At 44.2% G+C, this 26408-nt stretch overlaps 1 protein-coding gene and 1 long non-coding RNA gene across 3 annotated transcripts in view; one reads left to right on the forward strand and one right to left on the reverse strand.

Moving 5' to 3' along the window:
- Positions 1–26408, reverse strand: part of PAWR (pro-apoptotic WT1 regulator) — a 124991-nt gene that overhangs the window by 19408 nt on the left and 79175 nt on the right. For both annotated transcript variants that reach the window (XM_053256128.1, XM_053256129.1), the window contains exon 4: positions 8034–8068. In XM_053256128.1, coding sequence (XP_053112103.1) covers positions 8034–8068 — 35 coding nt within the window. The remainder of the gene's footprint in view (positions 1–8033; positions 8069–26408) is intronic.
- LOC128327357 (uncharacterized) lies at positions 5114–9727 on the forward strand. Its single transcript, XR_008308605.1, has 2 exons — positions 5114–5186; positions 6988–9727. It is a non-coding gene; the product is annotated as an uncharacterized LOC128327357 (long non-coding RNA).

Raw genomic sequence — 26408 nt, forward strand, 5'->3', positions numbered from 1 at the left:
AAGAACTGGTGGGTTACCTAGATTTTTACTCCGTGAGCTATTTTTATAATCTGACATATCCAAAACAGCAGAGAGCCTTCACTTCAGTATGTTCATTTTTCCATCGACTTAGTTGGAGGGAAGATATAAAAAGATACCCTAGCTATCACCTGTGCAAACATCTCTGTGGATCAGATGAAGTTGAAAATTTGGCTAATATTTTACTTTAATGTAATTTTTATAGCATTCCATGTAGTAACTGGATTTTACCCTTTTTAGAGGGTTTACAGGGACAATCAATGGATTTTTATGTAAGCCCTGCTTATAACTTTTATGTAAGCCCTGGTTATTGCCGATAAGCAGGGCTGTCCTTAGAGAGCCCTGGTGCGGGGGGGCGCGGGGGGGGCAAATCACTTAGTGTGGGGCCCCTTTTCAGTTAATTCTAATGGGAGTTAAAGAGCGGGGCCCAGAGTGATCGCCCAGCTTGCCATGCCCTAAGGACAGGCCTGCCGATAAGAATATATGTGATACCTCTTGAGCTGCCAAATTTTGTGCCATTGCATAAAAGATTCGTCAAGTAATGGCAAATCCTCCCCCAATCAATTCGGAAAGGCTGTGTGTAAACTCCTTTTATCTAAATGTAACTGACTACTGATAGACTGATTTTACCCACAAAATAAAGATCTTTGACATCATGACAGAGATCTCTTCACCAGTGACCTCATTAACACTACCATTTTTTTCTATACTTTTATTTTTAATTCATAACTTTACTATACTTTAACTATACTTTACATAACTATACTTTATTTTTAATAAAGGTACAAAAGAAAACAAATTACAAAGAGAGAGGGGGGCTCAGGAACAAATATAACACTTCAGATTCATTACTTCACTTAATTCATTAAAAAAAATAAAAATCCTTTTCAACCTTTCAGGTCTTTTTAATGCTGGTTTTTTTTTTTTTTTTAAATCAATCAAATTTAAAAAGGTAACCAGCATTCTGAAAAGAAATACTTAATATTGCCATTTCTGAGAAGGTAAGAAACAGCAGGAATCCTTTCTGAGTAGTAGCAGAGGGCTCTCATGGTTTCTTACCATCTCCCTATCCCAGTGCAAATGACAGAAGACCCTCTTCTCTCCTAAGACTTCTGCCTGTGTGCCAGAAAAGGATCTGAGGAACGAGAGGTGATTGGTAATTACTACAAAAAATGGCTGCTAATGAGCCAAGTCTAAATTTGTTTGACCTTCTTCTTCTTCCTTGCTGAACCACTCCTTGTTGGCTAGTTCCATTGGAGAAGCATACCTAAGAAAATTTCATTACCTTCTTTGATATTCATCACATAGTGAACCATTTCTGAAGTCTGAAAAGCCAGTCAATTCCAATTTGCCATGCCCCACTCATAAAAACAGGTTGCTTACCTGTAACTTAAGATCTGGAAGTGATCCGTTGTAGTCATAAGGAAATGGGTTCTATGTCTGCACAGGGACCTCGCGGGCTGAATGAAGAGCTCCTCATGACGCCCTGCCCCGCCTGAACGTGCTGTGCTGAGATAGTTAAAAGCGGCGGTTGGGGCATCTCTCCCTCAGTTTCTCGCAGACCGCTCATGGTGACGATCTGCATGATCAGTCTTGAGGCTCCTTTCCGCTTTCAAGGACTACAGTGGGAATGGCCCGGGTGGGGCTCATGACTACAACGGATCACTTCCAGATCATAAGTTACAGGTAAGTACGCTTTTTATCTGGATTGTGATCCATTGTAATCATAAGGAAATGGGTGATTAGCTAGCTCTTTCCGTTGGAGGTGGGTGCAGTCGACCCCCAAGCTTACGCTAATACCCTCTTCAAAACGTTTCTTCCAAAATTTGCCTCCCGAGCCATCCTCAAATCTATTGCATAATGCTTGATGAACGGCTGTTGCGAAGACCATGTGGCTGTCATGCAGATATCTGACATCTTGATGCCTGATAGGTGGGCCACCGACATTGCATATGCCCTGGTTAAATGTGCACAAAATGTATTGGGAGGTGCAACCCCCTGACACTTATATGCCAGGAATATTAGCTCCACTAACCAATGCGCTAAGCATTGGCGAGAAATCGGGCAGCCCTTGCACTTGCCCTTGTATCCTACAAAGAGCTTCCTAGTTTTCCTTATTTCATGAGTCCTTTGTAGGTAAAACAGAAGGGCCCTTCTCACATCCAATAAGTGGAACGCCACCTCTAAGGGCGTCTCTGGCTCTTGGAAAAATATGGGCAGGACTATCTCCTGATTCAAATGGAAGTCAGTCACTACCTTCGTTTGGAAAGGAGGATCTAGTCGCGTGACCACCTTGTGGGGGAAGAATTGGGTAAAAGGCTTATCCACCCGGAGTGCCGTCAATTCGCTCACGCATTTTGCTGACATGATTGCTATTAGGAAAGCAGTTTTCAGCGTGAGAAGCCTAATGGGTACCGTTGCCAACGGCTCAAAAGGATGTTTAGTTATTGCCGACAACACCAAAGACAAGCTCCATTGCTCTATCGGTTTCCACACAGGCGGATACATATTAAGTCCTTTCATGAATCGTTCGCACTCTGGATGGGAAAATACTGGAGACCTATCCAATCCCTTGTGCTTTGCTGAAATAGCTGCCAAATGCACCTTGATTGACACATTAGCCAGGCCTTTCATCTTCAGGGAGGTCAGGTACAGAAAGACTTGTTGTGGAATAGCATGCAAGGGCCTGTATCCCCTTTCTTTCATATAGGTCACAAAGCGCTTCCATTTGCTTGCATAGTTCTGCTGTGTTGTTAGGTGCCAACTGTTTAACAGGATATCCTTCAATACCCTATCCTCCATGCCGTCATTATTAGGGTCTGGACCTCGGGATGTAGAACTGTTCCTCCCTCTCTTTGCCAGAGGTCTGGTGCTTGCGGGAACTTGTGGTAGTTCCCTTGTGCAATTGAAGAAGCAGCGCAAACCATGGCTGGCGTGGTCAACACGGCGTCAGGAGAATGCACGTTGTCCTGTCTCTCATAATTTGCGCCAGGGCCCGACCTATTATTGGCAACGACGGGAACAGGTACAGCAGCCCAACACTCCCAAGAATGTTGGAACGCATCGCCCAGGGACCCCTGCCTGATGCCCACACAAGAGTAGTAGTTGGCACACTTTCTATTGGCATGCGTTGCAAACAAATCTACCGATGGGACTCCCCATTTGGCAAATACCACCTTGAGATACGAGCTTTTTATCTCCCACTTGTGCCTCCGGTTGTAATCAGCCACACGGCTGAGGTTGTCGGCCAGGTGATTGTCCACTCCTCTTTTGTGAAGAGCCACAGGATAGATGGCAAGTTGTACACACCACTCCCATATCTTCTGAGCAAGGAGACAGAGTGATATGGAGACCGTACCTCCCTGTCGACTGAGGTAGGCAATTGCCGTCGTGTTGTTCAACTTTACTTGTACAACCGTGCCCTGGAGCATCGGCTCGAATGCTCTCAGTGCCAGGAACACTGCACTCAATTCCAAGTAGTTGATATGCTGGCGGGCTTGAGGCCGCGTCCACATCCCTTGGACACAATGGCCCATGCAAGGCACGAACGGGATACCCTGAGTCAGACTGTCCTGCTCCATCCACCAGCGGAAGCTCTTTAACACTATCTGTGGCAGTTCCAAACGCATGCTCTGGCTGTCCACATTGGGCCAGAAGTTATGGAGATACCAATGCTGCAACGTGCGCATGCAGAGGTGTGTGTAGCGGACTGTTATGGTGCAGGAGGCCATCAGACCCAGAAGCCTCTGAATCAGTACTGCTGGTTGCAGTGGTCTGTTCATAAACTGATGTATAAGCGTGTGTATCTGCTTTATGCATTCCTGGGGCAAATACGCACGCTGCCTTTCCAAGTCTAGAACTGCGCCTATGAAGTTCAACTGCTTTACAGGGGTGAGGTATGATTTTTTCCAGTTGATATTGATCCCTAAGTCCTCGAGCAAGTGGACCATTAGCTGGATCTGTTCGACTAGCAGCTCTCTGTCATGACTGACAAAGCCAGTCGTCCACGCATAGACCATAAACCCCTGTGTCCTTAGGTAGGCCACCACTACTGCCACTACTTTGGTAAACACTCTTGGAGCCATCGAGAGGCTGAAAGGCAGAACCATATACTGGTAGATCTGTTCTCCTACCGTGAATCTGAGATATTTGCAATGGCTTTCTTGGATGCCCATGTGGAAGTAAGCATCCTTCAAGTCCATAATTGCTCTGATTCTGATTCTGCCATCTTTCTTCAGAATCTGGAATTACCGGATAATAATAACCCGATAACCTGTCCGTCCACTGCACTGGTACTATCGCTTGTTTTTCCAGTAACACTTTCACTTCCTCCTGGAGTACCGCCGAGGCTGCGGTGAATCATATGCCCGAAAATGGCAGTTTGGCTTTGAACTCTATCGCATAACTCGCTTGAATAACCCATAGGACCCAGTGGTCTGATGTTATATTGTGCCATGCCCTTGCCAGTTTGTAGTTCTGGCAACTACAGGACCGATGGTGGGGATCCTGGAATTATTGGAGGCCTTGGATGGTACTAAACCAATGGTGTGAGTGTTGCTCAGTGAAGGTGAGTACAGTGGATGGACAATCCCATCAAAAGGACTGTTTTGCATTGTCCTTATTTTGGTGAGGTGCATTCCCTTTTGCTTTCTGGCCAATCCCTTAAAACGTTGATAGGGTCTATACTGCCTCTGGTAGTCTCTCTTTTCTTGACATTTGTATGGCTTCTGGCATGAATAAAAGCGACCCTTTGATGAAGCTCCTGTCGTAGTCGAAGATGCCATGAAGGTACATGCTGTAAATTTTGACTTTTTTAGTGATTCCATTGTCATGTCCGTGTCATCATGGAAAAGTCCTTTTCCATCGAACTGCTGCCGTGTCACCGCTGTAGTTTTTTCAAAGATCTCACTTAATTTCCATTGGAACTCCTCAGGCATCATGGATGTAGAATCCTGTAAGAGGGAATCCCAGAGCAGGTGATTATAGTGCGCCATGCAAGCCACATAATTAGCAATTCTTATTGCCAGGCTAGCAGTGCTATAGATCTTCCTTCCCATCACGTCTGTTTTCCGTCCCTCCTTATCACTAGGTGTCGTGTGGCGGCGACCACCCCGCGAAGTCGTAGCACAGTCCATGACCAACGAATTAGGAACCAGATGATGCAAGAGGTAAGCATTTTCTTCTTCATGAATCCTATATAAGTTTTCAAAATGCTTAGAAGTGGGGGTTGACATGTGGAGGACATCCCATGCTGTCTGGGCAGCTTTGCTAATCGCCGGGATCATTGCTAGAGCCACAGGATGGGAAGTTTCAGACTTGTGCATCATGTTGTACACTGGGTCCACAACATCTGCATCTGGGGATTTGAGATCCATACCCAAAGCTTCTGCAATATCTCTTATCAGGACATGGTAAGCTTTCAATTCTTCTGTTTGTGAAGTTGAAAGTTGAGGGGGCACATCTGACGGAGGATCGGACCTCCGGCTGACATTGTCATCAGAATCACCATCATCTGACACCTCCTCCTCCGCTGAACTGTCATCCAGTGAGAAGGGCTCATCTGGAGGCGGAGGACTAGATTTTCTCTTCCTCTTACCAGCCAGTTGTTCCGGTGGCTGGGGAGTAGCATCCCATATGAAAGACTGAGCTGACTGTTCCTGAGCTGTCTGCTCCTGGGGAACCGCAACAGGGAGTTCTGCAGGTCATTGGCGCAGCTCCCTACACGCAGTAGGCAGGGCTTGCTGTGCCTTCCAATGAAGGTAGTCTGCATATTCGTCTGGTAGCGCATGGCGAAAACCACAAGAGTGAGCTGGTACTGAAATCGGCATTCTCACTTCAGGCTGGGCCAGAATGTGCTGCACTCTGTAAGGTGAAACAGCCAGCATTCTTGGCGGGGGCATGGGCGCATCATCCTCTTTTTTGATGTCAAGTCCCATGCTCAGAAACCCATGAAACGTTGACCCCGACGGAGTGCTTGTTGCCGAGTCCAAGAGGTCTTGCAAAGTAGGCTGCTCCTCCTGACATCCCCCACTAGTAACTGCAGGCTCAGTCACCCACCTATGGGTCCCAGGTTTTGCGGGAGTCGATGGTGACTGAATTGGGGTGTGTGCTGGAGAAAGCAAATGGTAGCGTCTCATTGCAGACGCAGACGCCTGAATAGGCGTCCTTCACAATGTTGAAGCAGCTGCAGCTGTAGCTAATGTTGAAGCAGTTGTGGCTGTTGTCGAAGCTACATTCACTATTATCTGTCTTGATGTCGAACATAGACATGGAGAACATAAGCGCCGACAGGAATCAGAGAGTGATTCCGATGAGGGCGCTGTGTTACCGGCCAAAAAAACATTGAACCCCCTCGCCGGCTTTGGTGCAGATTTAAGAAGGCGACTCGGATGAGTCGGTATCAAGGTCGGGATCGCGGGAGGCATCCACATCTGACCACCGTGGCCAGCCCACGAAATCGACATCAGTTTTGCCAGCATCTACTGCTGCTGCCTCCTCGACTTCGATGGTGAAGCCACCAGCTACGACATACGGCCGCACTTGTCGATGTTGAAGCTGTCAATGTCGTAGCTGGTGACTTCACCATCGAAATCGAGGCAGCAGCTGTAGATGCTGGCAAAACCAATGTCGATTTCGTGGGCTGGCCACGATGGTCAGATGTGGATGCCTCCCGCGATCCCGACCTTGATACCGATTCATCCGAGTCGCCTTCGTAAATCTGCACCAAAGCCGGCGAGGGGGTTCAATGTTTTTTTGGCCGGTAACACAGCGCCCTCATCGGAATCACTCTCTGATTCCTGTCGGCGCTTATGTTCTCCATGTCTATGCTTCTTCTTCGTGACAGCAGATGGCTTCTTAAACGCACCATCTCCCGGCTTGGAGTGAGCTGCCACTGCGGTTTTAGACTGCTGGAGCGCAGTTCCGCGGCATCCTGGGCTAACTTTCGACATCAATATTTTGTCTCCTTAGGGGCATCTGATGAAGACGATCTGGGCCGCGGAGTTGGTGGGCAAAGCGCGTCATCGTATAACGCTGCCTGAAGACGGAACACTCAATTCTGCTGTGTCTGCTTTGAAAAAGAACAGCAAACCTTACAAGCAGAAGTATTATGCTCCTCCCCAAGGCACATTAAGCAAGCGTCATGGAGGTCTGGGGAAGGGAGCTCAGCTCGACACTTAACACAGCGCTTGAATGTCTTTTTCGCCTCCATAGCACCAATCAGTTTTATTCTTTAAGTCCAGTCAGCAAGCAAAGCCAGTCCATTTTCCAATCCACAGTCGAGTCACAGAACAACAAGAAAGTCCCGAACAATGCCAGAACGTTATTCATATCCAATCTGTAAATGAAATCCAAGGTCAAAACCAGAGAATGAACTTTATACTGAGCAGCTATCACAACGAGGTTTGAACGCTTAGGCGGTCAAAGAGCAACTGAGGGAGAGACGCCCCAACTGCCACTTTTAACGATCTCAGCACAGCACGTGCAGGCGGGGCGTCATGAGGAGCTATTCAATCAGCTATTCAATCAAGCAATCAAGCTATTCAATCAGCCCGCGAGGTCCCTGCGCAGGCGCAGAACCCATTTCCTTCTTATTACAATGGATCACGATCCAGATCCCACTATTACAGCACTGAATGAATTATAAAGTGTTTTTTAAAAGAAGAAACCAAACTTTGATCCCTTTCGATTATCCACTTACTACAAAACTATGAGGATCAGGACCTAAAGGAACAATAGGAGGAACACTTCCCACTAGCTCAGCTCATGCAGTTTCTATGAAAAATTAAGTGGCCAGTTGCAGAAGAGACAAATGGAAAGCAATAATAACTTGGTTATTGATCTATGAATGTTATATATAAAAGTGATACAATGAGAATTGTAATTTAGCTGAACGGCAATTGACACAACAGCATACATAAAATATCCTTATTTGGAGGATTCCTTTGTCAATATGGCACACACGGCACACTTGATTTAAACTACACAGTTCAGTGATATACTGAAAAGTTCCTTACCTTTTATATCTGTTTGAAATAGTCCTAGAGGTATCCTATTAAAAACAAAACAAACCACAAGTTAGTGTCTGATTTAATATACATAACAGCTAATTAAAGAATTACTTTACAGAGAGAAAGGTAAACTAAAACTGACACAAAGCTATATATGTACCCTGGAATTCAGATTCTCTCATGAATATAAGTCCAGTTAAATTATTTTTAAAAAACACATTTTATTATTAAGATTGCAAATATATCATTACCACTTTCCTTGGGGAAAGGAAAAGTTAAAAACTGCTTACTTGCCAGTTTCTTTTGCGGGTTGGCTGGTAGGTAGCACCCACCAAGCCTTACCACAAAACCCACTTTGATGCCCCTTAGAACTATTCATAGGAAACAATGGAGTGTTTTAAGTTTCCCCCATTGTTCCTTATGGTCGGAACAAGCTGTACTCACAGAGTGCACACAGGTTTTGCATTGCATATTTGCAATGCATGCACCCCTTCCTTGAAAAAACACTACAGAAACACAGTAAAAGGGAATCTGTCCCTCCCAACACAGACCACACATTTCAAACACAGTCCAAAAATGCCCCAAGAAGAATCACTGACCCAGAATCCACTGCCAGCCACATTGCCTGCTCTGCAGTAACATCAATAGCACAAGTTGCTCTCTCACCCACAATTATGACTCATTACTTCCTAGCACTGCAACTGCTGCCACAGCAGCACCCTTACTTGGAAGGAAGTATAGACATAGCTCAACTAGAGCAACTTCAGCAGACTGTGACCGAATACACTTTGTAATGCACAATGCCGAGCAGTGAGTAAAGCGCAAGTTAGTCTCAAGACCAGACATGGAGCTCATCACAAAAATCACCAAGAAATATTACACACACATAAACAGCTGTCACTGTCAATTTCTTGCCACAACACTATCTCACAAACAAACTAAACCTCCACTCAAGGCAGGCATCCAGGTTCTGACTTTGTCAATCTGAGATCCAGCAAAACCAAATAGTTATAGCAGCAATAGTACAACATATTATACTCAGTACTGAAAAAGACAACCACAAACTCAAACCTTCCTTAATTCTTTCCACCTCTCCTCCAGATATATCCTCTTCAAGAGAGGCACACTATAAAAGTACTCCTCTCTCTCTGCTTCCATCGCTTTGAATACATTTTGAAATTCTCTCCTTTTGTGCCCCCTCCAGCCAATGGAGGCACAGTTGTCCATGACAAGACTTGATTTGTGTGATAAGAAGCCAACCAAGAAGTAAGGAGATTGTAAGCCAATCGGAAACCAGTGCCAAAAAACAAATCAGCAGGGAGTGGGGGATGGGAAAGGCTTCCAAAATGGCGCTTGGAATGTTGATCAAAACAACGTCGTTCTGCTCCAAGCTTGAAACAGGCCGTTTATTTAAAGCATGTTCTGTTTCAAGCTTAAAACACCCCATTTTGAGTCAAAACGTTTTGCTTTCAAAACATTCTGCACATCCCTAGAAAAGAAGGAGCAGACAGTCTGGCTGGTGGAGACTAAGCATGCAATCTGCTAAATTAGACCACAAGCATATGCTAATTCAGGCTAATTAGTTCCTTTATTATCTTTAGTTTCATGTGTGGTGTTGGAACTTCTCCCCCTACCCTATTCCTTTTCAAACCGAGGCCCTTACCTCTTTTGTAAAAATAAAGTTCCTTTTAATTTTCTAATTGCTGTTCTGTGTCTAGTATATCTAATCCTAAAACTCCCCACAGCCTAGCTGCTTGGAGCACATTGGTGTAAAAAGGTGGCAGCTCTAGGGTTAGCCATCCTACTCTCTTGGGAGGATCATTACAGATGGCATCTGCAATGCCTGGAGTTTGCACAGGAGAGGGTCAGATTTTGTGAAGATGGTAACATGTAAAGGAATGTGGATTGTGAATTTCCTTATGGGCCATCCCATACTTTGAACATTGCCTGACTAACCTTAATGAATCAAGAACAACTTTTAACGTTGCCATGTCTGGCACACATATTTCTTGGGGAAAGGGTATAGAAAGTGGTGCTGGGGGACTACTGCTCATCTCCTTGGTCATTGGGGTCCCTCAGAGTTCAGTTTTGTCCCCCATACTGTTTAACATCTACATGAAACTGCTGGGAAAGGTCATCTAGGACTGAGTTGTCAGCAATATACAGATGACACTGTGCTCTATCTCTCCTTATCACCTGATTCTAGTAGGCAGTGGATGTCCTGAATTGGGGGCTGGAGGCAGTGATGGGTTGGATGTGGGCTAATAAACAGATTTACTCCAGGCAAGATGGCGGTGCTGTTGGTTAGTAGGGGAGCCAATTGGGATGAGGAGATTCAAACTGACTCCCTTTGAAAGAGCAGGTGTGCAGCTTATGGGTATTACTGGAACCAGCTCTGCTTTTGGAAGCTTAGGTGGAGACGGTGGCCAAGGATGCCTTTGCACATGTTTGGCTAGTGTGCCAGCTGCATCCTTTTCTCAAGCAAGCAGATCTGGCCACAGTTACCCACACCTTGGTAATGTCATGGCTGGATTACAATAACACACTCTACATGGGGCTGCCCTTGAAGAATATTCAAAAACTGCATCTAGCCTAGGGGTCCCCAACTGCACCTGTCTTATGAGAGCTCTTTATTGATTCCAATTGGATGGTGGGTGGTTTGAGTCTCCTACTCTACCCAGTCCAGGATACCCAAAGGGAAGGAGAGTAAGGACCATACCTTAAAGGAGAGTAGGTGGTGGCAGCAAGCATTACCAGCAGGGTGAATAAAAATCAATGATTTTTTAAAAAAATAAAAAATCTACCTAAAGATAGTTTTCTGTTTAAGACACACTATAGTCCAAAGGTATTCATCATAAAATAAGGATTAGTTTTTAATTATATAGCATGAGGCTGTATATATGCAATTTCTGAATTTTCTTATTAATGCTATTAATTGTTATTGTTTGTTAATCTGGTCTGTGACCACAATAAACATACTACCACTACTATGCAATGTTTAATTTTTTTAGGAAATTAATTCCATTAATCCATTCACAATGTCATGCAATTCCAGAGGTTTCTGTAAGATTTTTTTGGGCAATTTTTCTATCTAGAAGAGGACCAAAAATGAAACCTTCATCTGGTTGTAAATATTATACCAGCAAGAATTAGTCTTTATGTAAAAAAACAAAACCCCATGATTTAAATCTAGTCTTAATGACTAGTGATTTAAATCGATTTGATTTGAATCAAATGCACCCTGATTACCAGCCTGGAGAATCAATCCCTTTAGTCACCCTGTAACCAGGGAGCAGAATCAATCCCTTTGAGTCACCCTGTAACCAGGGAGTGGAATCAATCCCTTTGAGTCACCCTGTAACCAGGGAGCCGTATTCTCAGTGTGTCTGCTGGGAGGCACCTTACTACAGAGGGTCAGTAAAAACACATCGTATGGTTTGAATAGTATAAAAAAAATTTTGAAGCTTTAGATGGAAATAAGTTATTTTATTGGAATAAGCAATAAAACATATATGTACCCTCTCACACACTTCCTGGGAATAATTACCTGAAAATGTTTTAATTATAACTTTGAAATAGCCAAACTTGCCTAATATTCCTAGTATTAGTAACATTCATTGTTACTAATTAATTTTATGAAGCAATGATTGACATCTGGACTTACATGTTCGTGTGCAGCAATGTGAATTCCTGAATACCATGACACTGACAGCTGGGCAGAGAAAGGGTGATTTCCCCTGATTTCACATGCATCACCAAAATATGTCCCCAAGGGACAGTCTGGATGTTGGACAATTATTGAAATGGAAAAGTTTCCATGGAAAAAGAGAACAGGTAAACATTTCTCTGGATGATCTTCCACCCCAGTCTCTGCTTTCAAAGTGTATATAGTTTAAATAAACTTAAGTACTTCCAGAAAAATAAAAATAAAAATTGAGCCTCTTTATGTACTGTTTAGTAGATTCAATACTATCTTTAATTACTCTTACTAGTTTCGTTTGTTTGACTCCTACCTTTAATTACTCTTACTAGTTTCGTTTGTTTGACTCCTACTTTACTCCTGTTTAATTTATGGATGCCCTGCAGAGTTGAGAAAATTCTGTTTCAAATAAGACAGCACACTCAATTTCTTCATGGAGTAAAGATAATAGATGGAAAGGTATGTCCATACCAATGAGACATATTAAGTTGGGATTTCTCCCTGGGAAGTTCTACTAGAATAGATCTTTAGCATAGGAAGATTCCAGAACTACAGCACCAGGAGAGGGCTGTGCTCAAGAGTTAGACAGATCATCCCAAATTAGTTCTTTTCCATGCCACTTCCACTGAATGGGTAAGTGGTCACCGCAGGTGATACAGTTACATTCTAATTCAAAAATTCCAGTGACATTCCAAGACCTTGCTGCCTTTCCCAATATCTGTCTGCAGCATATAACCATCTAGAATATCACAGGCTGTACATTTATACAGTTACTGGATAAGTTGCAAGAGAGGTTTGTCCATACTGCCTCAAAATGCATGACTCACGTTCGCTATATGTTAATTTATTTTTTAATGTGTGGCCCCAAGGCAGCTGATGTCATGCCCTCGATCTCAGATAGCGAGGAGGAAGGGGAAGCTGACAGCCTTTCAGCCGATGCAGGGGTGCCTGAGGGGCAGAGCCCAGCTGTCAGTTCCCAAGAGACGGCTAAGGAAGGTCCGGCTGATGTTTCAGAGCAGGCACAGCAGTCTGAGGCAGCAGAGACAGCGACGGACAGACTAGAAGATGAGCTGTGCAGGCAACCCCCACTGACTCCACAGCAACAGCGTGTCACAAGGCAGAGAGCCCAGCTGGAAGCTATCAGGAGGAGTAAACGCAGAGGGCTGATAAGCCTTGAATCCCTGCCAGCTGAGAGTTATCAGCTTGGACTATAAAGCACGTCAGTAGCTTTCTGTTAGCTGCTGGAAGACAACATTTGTCAACCTTCGTGTCGAGAGCTTTCAGACTGAGTCTGATATAAAGAACTATTCCAAGCCGTGTTTCGTTTCTGCAGCCCAGTTTGTATTGTGGACTATCTTCCTGGACTTCCCTTCTGGGTGGCCAGATTGCTGACAGCTGACACAAAACACAGACTAACCATATTAAAATACAATAAAATTACACTAACCACAAAAATATAGGTCAGTGAAACCTACAAAAAATAGCAAGAATTCAGCTCAGAAATCCCACTTCATCATATAACTATGGACTGGCTGAATAAATAAGTAAGTCTTTAAAACAGTCTGAAATGTTGGAGGACAGGGGTATACCGAACCCCTTGCAGTATGTCGGTTCTGCAGCTTTGGGGCCAAGATGAAGGCAAGCCTTTTCTGAGTGACAGAAACAAAGAGCTCCCTCTTAATGGGCAGACTTACAGGGTCCAGAGATGTGGGGTGGGCAATTTTCCCATACTTTATTTTTCAATGGGAAATCTTCCATTTCTAAAAATTCATAGGCTGAAACGTAGACTCATCCTGTGCATGTGCAGGACTGCAAGTTCCAGGCTACCACTGCACTGTTGCTTGAGTGGGGGAATCATCCCTTCCCCCATTCAATCAACAGCACAGTGGCAGTCTGGAATCTGCACTGCACAGATGTTAGTTCAGATGGCCAGTACTGTTTTCTAAGATTCATTAATAACAAAGAATGGATGCCAATGCAATATTAATAACATCTGGCAATTTCAAACTTGTAATTAGTGCTTTACAGATTATTATCCTTAGGAAGTGTGTGAAAAAGAATACATTTATTTTTTATTGAGTATTGCAATAAAAATAAATTTCTTTCCACACAAAGCATTTAATTTGTTTCAGTAAAACATTTTAATCATATTGTTTTCATTAATCCCCCCAGCAAATATCTTGGTCCAAATATCTGGCTGCTTAAAAATTATTTCCGAAGCAGCAGAGGAAATTAATATGATGGGTTTTGTTTTGGGGTGTTTTTTTTAACTACTTAAATAGGTAAAATAACATGCCCAATCAGATCACAATCAATTTAGGGCAAATTTTATGCAAATGAGGAAATGTTTGGAGGGGGGCAATTTTACAATTCATATTTTAATTAAGGATAATTCGCAAAATATCCTTTAAAGGTAACCACCACCTTGAACTCAACCAATAAACAGATGGAAAGCCTATGACATTCAAATAGAAATAAAGTCACATGCTTTAATCTAGAGGCTCCTATCAGCATTCTGATCCAGTTGTTTCTAAAATCTCTTCAAGGGCAGCACCATGTCGAGTACAAAGCAATAGTTCAACCAAGATGGGACTAAGGCATGAGTGATAGTGGCGAGAAATCGTTTGGTTTTTTTTAAAGGCAGGGTCATAGCTGTTACACAAGACAAAGCTGTGAAATTGTGCTCTTGGCCACAACTACCACCTGATTCTGCACCTGCTCCTTCAGAGGGAGTAAAGCCTTGTCCAGAATACGATGAATATTTATATAATGCTTAACAATATATGTTCCCAAAGCACTTTACACAGATATAAATAAAGAAATAAAATGGCTCCCCATCCCCAAAGGGCTCACAATCTAAAAAGGAAACATAAGATAGACACCAGCAACAGCCACTGGAGAGGTTCTGTGCCAGTTGGATGGATAGTGCCAGTTGCTCTGGAATGAACTGGATTATTTCTCTTTGATCAGCTCTCCTGCTGATTATCATATTTTCAACATGAAAAATTAGGACGCCAGTCCAATTTCCTTAAAAAACCACAAAAACATTTTACAAGTATGTAGGTCAAGTCTACAAACTGACGAATGGGAGTAGCTGTAGTAGACCTGGCTGTGGTAGCAGTGGTTGACCTAGCTGCTGGAGTGAGAGAGTACAGGTCTATCAATCGACTTGCATGGGCCAGTGGTGGCAATAGACCTGGCCTTCCAGGGCCTCCTGTATGCAATATGTAGACATGGTCTCCTCTGCTGGGTTAGCCCTGGCCACGTGTGCAAAAGTGGCCAGGTCTATCTGCCAGCTTTCTTTCTTGGACTGATAGCCCTGGTCTCTGGGAACTGGTATGGCTGCTGGCTCAAAGGTGGCCAGAAGGGATGAGCCCGAAGTGTTCTGGTGCCTGTTTGGAGAGGTGCCGAAACGCTTTGGCTCCCTGACACCGAAATGTTTCGGCACTGAGTTCTCTTAACTGTAGATGGGCAGGTCCTACTTGCCCGTCCTCCGAGCCCCCACCAGCCCGCCGCAGTGCTATTGTTACCGAAAGCTGTTGCTGGCCCCACAAATGGCATTGATGATTCACCAATGCCATTTATGTGCCGATGCTGGGGACGCATCACATCACTGTGGCACGGCATTTTAGAGGAGCAAGTGGCACAAGCTGCAGTTTGCATGGAAGTCGTTCGGTAACAATAGCACCGTGGTGGACCAGCGGGAGCTTGGAGAATGGGCAGGTAGTCCTGCCCACCTCCTCTTAAGGGAACCCCGTGCAGCCCTTGGATGTGCACCGAAGAGGCCAGTATTGACAAGTGGTTCTCACATGGGGGTGCGCAAATACCAGACAGATTGCCTTTCCTGAAGGACTGTTTTTCATGGAAATTAGAACATATGCTAGCCCTAACCATAAGCATCTCCCAACTTATAAAAATAGTGAGCAAAAAACCCTCCAGCTTGCACAATAATTGTGACATAAGAACAGCCCTGCTGGATCAGGTACAAGGCCTATCTAGTCCAGCATCCTGTTTCACACAGTGGACCACCAGATGCTTCTGGGGAGCCCACAGGCAAGAGGTATGTGCATGCCCTCTCTCCTGCTGTTGCTCCCCTGCAACTGGTATTGAGAGGCATCATGCCTCTGAGGCTGGAGGTGGCCCACAGCCATCAGACTAGTAGCCATTTACAGACCTGTCCTCCATGAATGTGTCTAAGCCCCTTTTAAAGCCATCTGAGCTGGTAGCCATCACCACATCCCATGGCAAGGAATTCCATAGATTAATTATGTGCTGTGTGAAAAAGTGCCTTTGCTTGTTGGTTCTAAATATCCCAACCTTCAGTTTCATGGGGTGATTCCTGGTTCTAGTGTTGTGAGAGAGGGATAAAAATTTCTTTCGGTCTACCTTGTCCACTCCATGCATAATTTTATACACTTCGATCATGTCTCCCCTTAGTCACCTCTTTTCCAAGGTAAGGAGCCCCAGGTGCTGTAGCCTTGCCTCATAAGGAAGGTGCTCCAGGCCCCTGATCATTTTGGTTGCCCTCTTATGTACCTTTTCAAGTTCTACAATACCCTTCTTAAGATACAGTGACCTTCTTCTTCTCCCATCATGAGGGGGAAGTCCAGAACCAAGGCCCACATGAAAGGAATGGTCCTGGATCAATTGCTCTGTTTGTTTTCAGGAAGACCCTCAAGACTCTCCTGTTCTCGCAAGCTTTTAATTAGAATGTTAATAATTTTAATAATTGGTTTTATATTGTTTACTGTGTTTTATGTATTTTAACCTGTGATTTTTAATATTAAAATTTGTACACCGCCTAGAGATTTATATATCAGGCGGTATAAAAATAAGATAGAGAGAGAGAGAGATAAATACAATTTCCAACACAAGGAATGCCCACTCATGCGTGTGCTCTCCTGTGGGTAACAATAGTAGCGTAGTGCAGAGGCACTGAGTTGAGTTGCTTTCAGTCAGTTGCACTAGGAAGGAGTATCCACATCTTGCTTCTCCCACTGAGAGGGAGCCTGCTCACATAGCTTCCTCCTCTTTTTCTCCTTAGTAGGATCCTGGGAACCTCAAAGTAGATTGCCGTTTTCCATCCAACCTCCCCTTCAGCAAAAAGAGGGGGGGTGGAGAAACTGATTATTTCCCTGATTTCATTTCCTGGCTCCCAGCAGTCTCTCAGAATTTGCATAATTCTTTTTGCTTTCTTTGGAGATTGGGGCTCTCCATGGAGGCCAGAGCACAGAGGCAGGGCTCAGTCTTTGCTGTACATTCTACTAGAAAGGGGCTGCCAACCCAATCAAGTAAAGAAGCTGTTTTCCTGTCTGTTCCCTGGTTTTTATCCTCACCATCAAAATGCTGACCAGATCAATCACCTACTACTGCTTCCCATCCCTGTCTCTGCAATAGGTTCAAACTTATAGCAGAGATAAAGCATTGAGCTCAGACACACTTCCATCAGAATGTCTGAGTCACATGAGAATTTACTTATTTATTTAAAATATTTATACCCCACCCCTCCAGTATACTACTGCTCGGGGCGGCTCACAACATTAATAAAAAGATACAACATAAATAACCGAATTTAGACTAATAACCAAATTTAATTTAAGTAAGTTAAAAGAGCAGGCTAAAACCACATTTAAATTTTTTAATTTTTTTAAAGTCTCACATTAAAAGTTATTTTAAAAGCTAAAAACCTGAGAACTATAAAAACTAAAGAACCTACCAGATATAAAAATAGATGAAACATTTAAAAGCCTCTTTTAAAAAAGATGTGTTTTCAATTGTTTTTTTAAAAACACTGAGGGAGGAAACATGGTGAAGTTCTTCAGGGAGGGCGTTCCAAAGCTGAGGGGGCCACAACCAAAAAGGCCCTCTCTCTAGTCCTCGCCAACTGGATCTCTTTTAGTGGTGGGGCCATGAGCAGGGCCTGAGATGATGAGTGTAGGGTTCTGACAGGGAAGTCCTTTATTAGCATTATAATCAAGCCTCTTATTTTGTATTCAATAAAGAAACACTTTTATTTGCATTTAAGCCTGTGGTTGTGACTTTCTTGGGAAACTGCCTGTTTTATAAGTGTGCTCACAGCTCTCACAAGTGAAGTAATGGTTGCCCATATGACACAGCTAACAAACACCCCAAAGGGTGTTCCATCTTTATTATCATTTTAGCATTCAGCAAACTAGTATCTTAAAGCTGTGCCAGGGAAGAGTAGCTTCCAAATGATTTCATAATGAAAAATGGATTCCAATTTTTTTTAAAGCAACTTAGTTGACCTTATTTCATTTCATTTGTATCCTTCTAACTTTAAATTAAAATTAAGATAGCTTATGAAAAGCAAATGTTTAAGATTACATAGGTGAATAGAAGTAAACAAAACAGTTAGTTAACTTACATGTTGACAAATAATTATCTGGAGTTGTAATAAAACCATCTTGTGTGGTACAGTGGAAGTGGAAAAAAAGTCCCAGTAGGACTTTGTGATTATGGAACAAGAACAGAGAAAACACACAGAGAACACACAGAATTAGTTAACAGAAGTGAAAAGAGTGTGTTTATACCTAACAAAAAACGCAGAGATTTGCATATAGAGTGGTATGGAAATATGCCAAATAATTTTTTTTTAAAAATTGGGAAGTGTGTCCAATAACAACATTAAGAGCTCATGCAGCACAAGCCATAACACCCACTATAGCAAAGGCACGATCTATCATGACTTTCGATTACGGTGTGACCAACCACTCACTGTCATATGTGTATGCACACACAAACATACACATGCGCATGCACACACAATTTATACTTGCAATAGCTCCCTCAAACACCTTTTTAATTCATAATTCTAGTCTTTTTGACTTCTTGATAGATAGATAAGTTTATTCAGTCATTGACCAGCAAATTTTGACTTCTTGTAACAAATAATCCTACGTCTGAAAAGGTAGGAAAACCCCGCCCCCGCTTTGATCTTTTATTAAGCAGAAGGCCACACAGTTTGCTGTAGCTTGTTTGGAAGGAACTCTTGGCAATTAGCATGCAACTACAAAGCTCTAGGGAAACTAGTGTGAGGCAAGCTTTCAGCTCTGTTTGCTAATGGGAACTCATACTAATACATCAAATCTCTCCATTCCCACAGAATTAAATAGTCATTGGAGACCTCTAGACAGTAAATTAGTTTTACATACGGTCTTTCACATTGCTGGAATAGTATTTCTACTAGTAGCACAACATTTACACACACACACTTCTAAACAGAACTGAAGCATGTTTTGTTGTTACTTTGCATTTCAACAGAATTCTGATTTAGGTTAAAAGAGGAACAATGAGACCAAACTGAAAATAAATAGTGATATCTTTGACAAACCAACAACTGTTGGTATGGGTATGTTGGTATGGGCATTGTTACCCAGATAGCCTGTTTGGGGGCTCCCAGGAGCACACCTACACCTAATTGGGAGCGACATGCTTGGAGTTTCCATTTTGCCTCTGATCCCATGAGATCACGAGTTCACAATTCGTTTCACATGAGCTAACTCATGGGATATGTCACTTGGCACATAGCATGGGAAAGGTGGCTCTAGGTCAAGTTTAACCCACAACTGTAGGAGGACTATCCCTCTACTCGCCTCCCTGATTCCAATCCAGCTGAGGAAGCCGGAGTAGACAAGTGTGTATTAAGTGCTATTCTTCTGAAGAATTAGCCATGTGGTCTCCCCTTATGTTGGCACAGTGGATCAGTTCAAGCTTATCACCCTCACATGAAGAGTAGATAAGAGGTAACAGGATCATATCCTTCTCTAACAAAAGTGTTAATGGCTGGCTCAGGGCTTGGGAAGCAAGCTTGTTAAAACATGCATAGGCACTCCCAAGGTCCTTCCTGACAATCAGTCAATCAATCTTTATTACGGTCACAGACCAGCATAAAGTACATTTTAAAACCTAAGTAGCAGGGGCGGAGCCACCCTTGGGTGAATGGGTTCAAAGAGCCCTTGCGGCCCCGACACCCACCCACCCCACACACGTTTGTCAGACACAGGGGTGCTGGTTTAGCTCCCAAGCAGGGGCCACATGATCCCCATTTGGGAGTTAAATGGCAGCTGCATTTGTGACATGGCCAGGAGCAGCTCTTCCCTGCCTTTAAGGCAGGGAAGAACTGCTCTTGGCTGCACTGCGAATGCAGCCCCAGCTCAAGTCTAGCTCCTGAAGGGGCTGCGTGGCCCCTTCGGGAGTTAAATGGCCAGCACTGCGAATGAGGGAGGCACGGATGTCCCTGTAGAACAGGCACTGCAGAAGAACGTACCCTGCTGTTTCTACCTGCCCTGAGCCACAGGGGCACTTGCACTCTGAGATCGGGATCTTCCTATAGCAACCTTCAAGCACGGCTGAGGGAAGCACATGGCAGCGCGCCCGTCTAATGGCCCCCTATGCTTTGGGACCACCAATTGCGTTAGGTATAACAAGGCAGTGCTGAAATACCTGAGTCCTTCACTTACAGGGAAGGAGGGGCTCTATATCCGTAACACGTTGTTTGATGAGTGCCTTGGCTGGGTTGTACCCCAAGTTAACTACATGAAGTGAGGATAGGCCCAGGGACTTTATTTTATTCATAGCTGCAATTCGGTTGGGACGGAGACCCTCATCATCGCGGTTGAGGGGGAGGTATTAATGTTTCATGTATACAGTATGATCGTCAAGGCCCAGTCTAACATTGAAGTCACCAGCCAGGACCACCAGTGCATCAGGGTGAGAGAGATTGAGGATAGGTTTCCAATAAATCCCAGATGATTCTTAGCTGGGATTTCCACTGTTGTTGGGGAAGGTAAGTATTAATTATCAGGAGGGAGCAATGACTGAGTTAGATTAAAACTGTCATAGTGTAGTGCTTGAGAGGGGAAGAGCTCTTGTTGATGCACTAAGAGCAGTGGAGACTAGTATCCCCAAACCACCTTTTGATCTTCCTCGTCCCCTCACTGGTTCGGACCTAACTGAGAAAGAAAGGAATCCATTAAGTAATATTTCCTCCATTGTCCATTTTTTCTGTATTAGGATGGCATCATGGGTGGCCAGGAAATCAGTGAAGCAGACATCTCTTACTGATGATCCCCACACAGCCACATTCCAGCTGAGTAATTTTGCCTTATGCTGGTCTTCTGGTCATCATGGGGCTATAGGGTGTGTAGAGAGGCTCTGAGGGAGAAGGGTCTTCCAGGCTTTGACCATCTATTATTGGTGACCCTGGTGTTGCCTTCAGTTTGTCTATCACTTCTGCTCCTTCGACCAGCTGGCCTGGATCCAGTCCAGGCAGGATGGTAGGAGAGTCCAGCGTGCTCCCAATCTCTGGTGGGCTATCTTGGGTATTTGACTCAGCATTGACAGAGGAGGTTCCTGGCCCTATATCCTGTGTGTTGATGTCTTCTGGAACTTCCGAGATGGTAGGTGAAAAGAGGTGGCAGCGGGGAAAGGAGCAACGATCGAGGAAAGAGGTGGCAGGGGGAAGTGTCGGGGAGCACAGGCAGTGATGGGGAGAGCCAGGACAGGCGGGTGACAAGATGCGGCAGCGGGGAAAGCAGCAAAGACCGAGGAAAGATGTGACGAGGAAAGCAGTGGGGGGGGGAGCGCAGGCCATGACAGGGAGTCGGGAGACAAGGAGGAGGAGTCGGGGTGAGGAGTAAGCAGCGGCGGGCCCTGGCCTGGCCACCAGGAGGAAGGAGGAAAAGGGGGGGGGAACGGCCAGTTAGCTGGCCAGCCAGCCAGCCAGAAATGTCTGCGTGGAGGGGCACAGCTGGCCCCAACTTGCGCACTGTGCGGGGGTCAGCTAGTTATTATATTAAAACATTAGCACACAGTATTTGTATCCTTTCTTGATATTTTGATATATTGTCAAAAACAAACAGGGTTTTCTTTTCTTTTCTTTAGGGAGGGCATTCTATAGCCGATGGTCCACAACCAAGAAAGCCCTGTCTCTTCTCTCCACCAACCGAATCTCAGTCAATGGCAGGGTTGCATGCAGAGTGCATCCCTATTTTATTATGCTGGAGAGGATTTGTACCTTAACGTTCAGGTATGTTCTGGGTACAAACTAGTTCAAAAATACAATTCTCCAGGAACCTCTGTGAAGCCCATAACACTCATCTAGCCCTGGTTCTCTCTCCTATGTACAGCATTCTCAAATTTCTCTAGTGTTCTTTTCTTACATGTTCTTCAATGATTGCTAAAGCAGTGTTACACAATCTTTAACAAATAGCTAACAAAAAAGAAGAGCTTTTAATCTACATCCTACATGACAAGTTTGAAATGAAAATTACTTATTTCTGGAAGGAATGCCAAAATTAGTCTAACAGAAAATCTATCCTTATGATAGAGGAAATCCGACAACTCTTTGCCATCCTTTATTTAAAAGGAAGTGCTAGTTAATTATCTGAACCATTCAGGGACAATACTCATCTCAGCTGCTCCAAGAGGGGGAAAAATGGAAGATGAAAATTTGAATTACTAACTAATTCTGACACCTAATATGAACGTAAGGGAGATACAATTAAAAGAGCAAACAATCCACGATAGAGCCACAGGCAGCTATTAATTTCCTAGTTATACGACATCTTTTGCACATGGATCAATTCAAAGCAAGAAGACATGGTCGTCAACCCACTAACTCAGGAGTTCTCAAACTTGGATCCCCAGTTGTTGGACAACTCCCAGCATCTCCAGCCTCAATGGCCATTACTTTACCCTTTGTGCTTAAAAAGAAAATAAAACAGAGTGTTTCTGCTTCTCTCTCATCTGCCACCATTGCACTTCTGTTTGCAGCTGCAATTTGCTGCAGTAGGCCATGAAGCCATGTTGTAATAATCAATGTATAATTTGACCTTTAGATGAAGACTGGAAGTGGGTGCGTAGGTAAAGTTTCAGCAAGAAGCCTTGGTTTGCATTTGGATGTGTGGACTGCATGTGAGCACTATAAAATATTTCCTTTAGGGATGGGGCAATAGCTCAGTGGAAGAGCATCTGCAGAAGGTCCCAGGTTCATTTTCTAGCATCTCCAGATAGGGCTGGGAGAGACCTTGGCCCAAAACCTTGGAAAGCCACTGCCAGCCAGTACAGACAATACTGATAGTGACTCAGTATAAGGCAGCTTCCTATGTTCCTAGTATTTACATGAACATAAGAACAGCCCTGCTGGATCAGGCCCAAGGCCCATCTAGTCCAGCATCCTGTTTCTCACAGTGGCCCACCAGACGCCGCTGGAAGCCACAGACAGGAGTTGAGGGCGTGCCCTCTCACCTGCCATTTCTCCCCTGCAACTGGTACTCAGAGGCATCCTGCCTTTGAGGCTGGAGGTGGCCCACAGCCCTCCGACTAGTAGCCATTGATAGACCGATCCTCGATGAAGTCATCCAAACCCCTCTTAAATCCATTCAGGTTGTTGGCTATCACCACATCCTGTGGCAGAGAGTTCCACAAGTGGATCACACACTGTGTGAAAAAGTACTTTCATTTGTTGGTCCTAGACCTGCTGGCAATCAATTTCATGGAGTGACACCTGGTTCTAGTGTTGTTTGAGAGGGAAAAGAATTTCTCTCTCTCCACTTTCTCCACACCATGCATGATTTTATAGACCTCTATCATGTCTCCCCCCAGTCGTCTTTTTTCTAAACTAAAAAGCCCCAGGTGTTGTAGTCTTGCCTCATAAGAAAGGTGCTCTAGGCCCCTGATCATCTTGGTTGCCCTCTTCTGTACCTTCTCCAGTTCAACAATGTCCTTTTTGAGATGTGGTGACCAGAATTGTATGCCGCACTCCAAGTGTGGTCGCACCATAGTTTTGTATAAGGGCATTATAATGTTAGCCGTTTTATTTTCAATCCCCTTTCTAATGATCCCTAGCATGGAATTTGCCTTTTTCACAGCTGCCGCACATTGAGTCAACACTTTCAACGAGCTGTCCACCACGACCCCGAGATCCCTCTCCTGGTCCATCACCGACAGCTCGGATCCTATCAGCATACACTTGAAGTTGTGGTTTTTCGTCCCAATGTGCATCACTTCACACTTGCTAACACTGAACCGCATTTGCCATTTTGTCACCCACTCCCCCAGTTTGGAGAGATCCTTTTGGAGCTGCTCACAATCCGTTTTGGATTTCACTACCCGGAAGAGTTTCGTATCATCTGCAAATTTGGCCACATCGCTGCTTACCCCTGCTTCTAGATCATTTATGAATAAATTAAAAAGCACCAGTCCCAGTACAGATCCCTGGGGGACCCCACTTCTTACTTCCCTCCATTGTGAAAACTCTCCATTGATACCTACCCTCTGTTTCCTGTCTTTCAACCAGTTAGCAATCCATACATGTACTTGTCCCCTTATCCCATGACCGCTAAGTTTCCTCAGGAGTCTTTGATGAGGAACTTTGTCAAAAGCTTTTTGGAAGTCCAGGTAGACTATGTCAACTGGATCATCTTGATCCACACACTCATTGACACTCTCAAAGAAGTCCAAAAGGTTGGTGAGGCAAGATTTACCTTTGCAGAAGCCATGCTGGCTCACTCCCAGCAGGGCCTGTTCTTCTAGGTGCTTTACAATTTTATCCTTGAGGATGCTTTCCATCAATTTGCCTGGAACGGACATTAGGCTAACCGGCCTGTAATTTCCCGGATCGCCCCTGGATCCCTTCTTGAAAATCGGTGTTACATTTGCTACTCTCCAGTCCTCTGGTACAGAGCCCGATTTCAGGGATAAGTTAAATATTTTAGCAAGGAGGTCGGCAATTTCACATTTGAGTTCTTTGAGGACTCTTGGATGGATGCCATCCGGCCCTTCGGAAGGAAGTCTTATTCCCTTTTATGGCTTCCTTGACATTACCCGTTAGCAATGCTGACATCCTCCTGGACTTAGTGGTACCTTTCCTCCTTTTGGGTATACAGTCTAACTGGGCTTCTAGTATTGTGGTTTTGAGTAAACTCCATGCACTCTGGAGCGAAGTGACTCTCCTGATTTTCCCCCTCAGCTTTCTTTTCACCATACTCATTTTGGAGAAGTTTCCTCTTCTGAAATTCAAAATGTCTGTGTTAGACATCCTTGGTGATTCTCTCCCCGCATGTATGCTGAATTTGATGGCACTGTGGTCACTGTTCCCTAAAGGGTTGATGACCCTGACATCATGCACCAGGTCCTGGGTGTCACTCAGAATTAGATCCAAGGTCACCTTCTCTCTGGACGGTTCCATGACCAACTGTTCTAGGGCACAGTAATTTAGCGTATCTAAAAATTTGACCTCTTTGTCCTGACTTGAATGTGAATATACCCAGTCTATGTGTGGGTAATTGAAATCACCCATAATTACAGCCCTGCCTCTCCTTGATGCCTCCCTGATTTCCTCCTGCAACTCCCAGTCACTGTCAGCATTATGATCCAGAGGGCGATAGCACGTCCCCAGTAGCTCGTTCCCTTTCCGGCCTTGTATAGTCACCCACAGGGTTTCTGTGGAGGACTCCAGTCCACCTAGGTTTTCTAGCTTGTTAGATTCTATCCCTTCTTTAACATACAGTGCTACCCCTCCTCCAAGGCGCTCCTCCCTGACCTTTCTATAGAGTTTATACCCAGGTATAACAGTGTCCCACTGGTTCTCACTGTTCCACCATGTTTCTGTTATACCCACTATATCTATTTCTGCATTAGCAACCAAGCACTCCAGCTCACCCATCTTGGCTCGGAGGCCTCTGGCAATGGCATATAAGCACCTATATGCTGAATCTCTCCCCGGATGTATGCTATTCTTTTGACTCTTTGACCTGCTGGCATAGGCTCCCATCTGCTCTTTATGTGGTTCTGCTCTGTCCCCTTCTGTTTTATCTGAATTCTTTGCCTCACACTTTAAAGGATGGCTTTTGCCAAACGGGATACTGCCCAGCTCCCATCGGCTGTTCCCCAGGTGTCATTTTAAAAGCTGCTCTGCAACCTTTTTGATTTTACGCGCCAGCAGTCTGGTTCCATCTTGGTTCAAGTGCAGTCTGTCCCTTTTGTACAGGCCTTGCTTGCCCCAAATGAAGCCTCTGGAAAGACTGCTAAATAGAAGATGATTTGGGATAAAGTAGCATCAGAATGCCAATGACTATCAGATCTATTTCTCCGTTCCCACTGAGCAAGGCAAGGCAGCAGAGATTCTGAACAGATATCTGGGGTCAGTGATTGGCTGGATAAGAGTAAATCAACTGAAATTCGATCAGACAGGATTGAGGTATTTATGGTATGCATTCCAATTACACTTGGTCTCCGTGGCTATTCTGGACAGGGTTACACTTCCCCTGAAAAATCGAGTATGCAATCATGGAGGTCTCCCATGTTCAGCTCCTGGAATCCTAAGTCATACCTGTGGCTAGAAAAATCGTTCCCCTAGATATGTCTCACAGTGTATATCCCATTTCAGTAAACATCCCACAAAGACCTGTAGGACAGTGAGTGCTCAACTAAACAGTCAAAGTGTCTCAAGCTCAGATTCTATCACAAATATAAATACCCTATTAAGGATCATCATCATCATCATCTTTATTTGTTAGCCAACCCATAACAAATTGTTTTCTGGGCAGCTTAAAACACAACATTAAAACATCCAATAAAAACACATGAAATACATCACAACACACCAAAAATACAAAATACAATATAAAACAATTTTAAAACTTGTCTTTTAAAATCAA

The sequence above is a fragment of the Hemicordylus capensis genome, chromosome 5 (assembly GCF_027244095.1).
Source record: "Hemicordylus capensis ecotype Gifberg chromosome 5, rHemCap1.1.pri, whole genome shotgun sequence".
NCBI classification, from domain to species: domain Eukaryota; kingdom Metazoa; phylum Chordata; class Lepidosauria; order Squamata; family Cordylidae; genus Hemicordylus; species Hemicordylus capensis.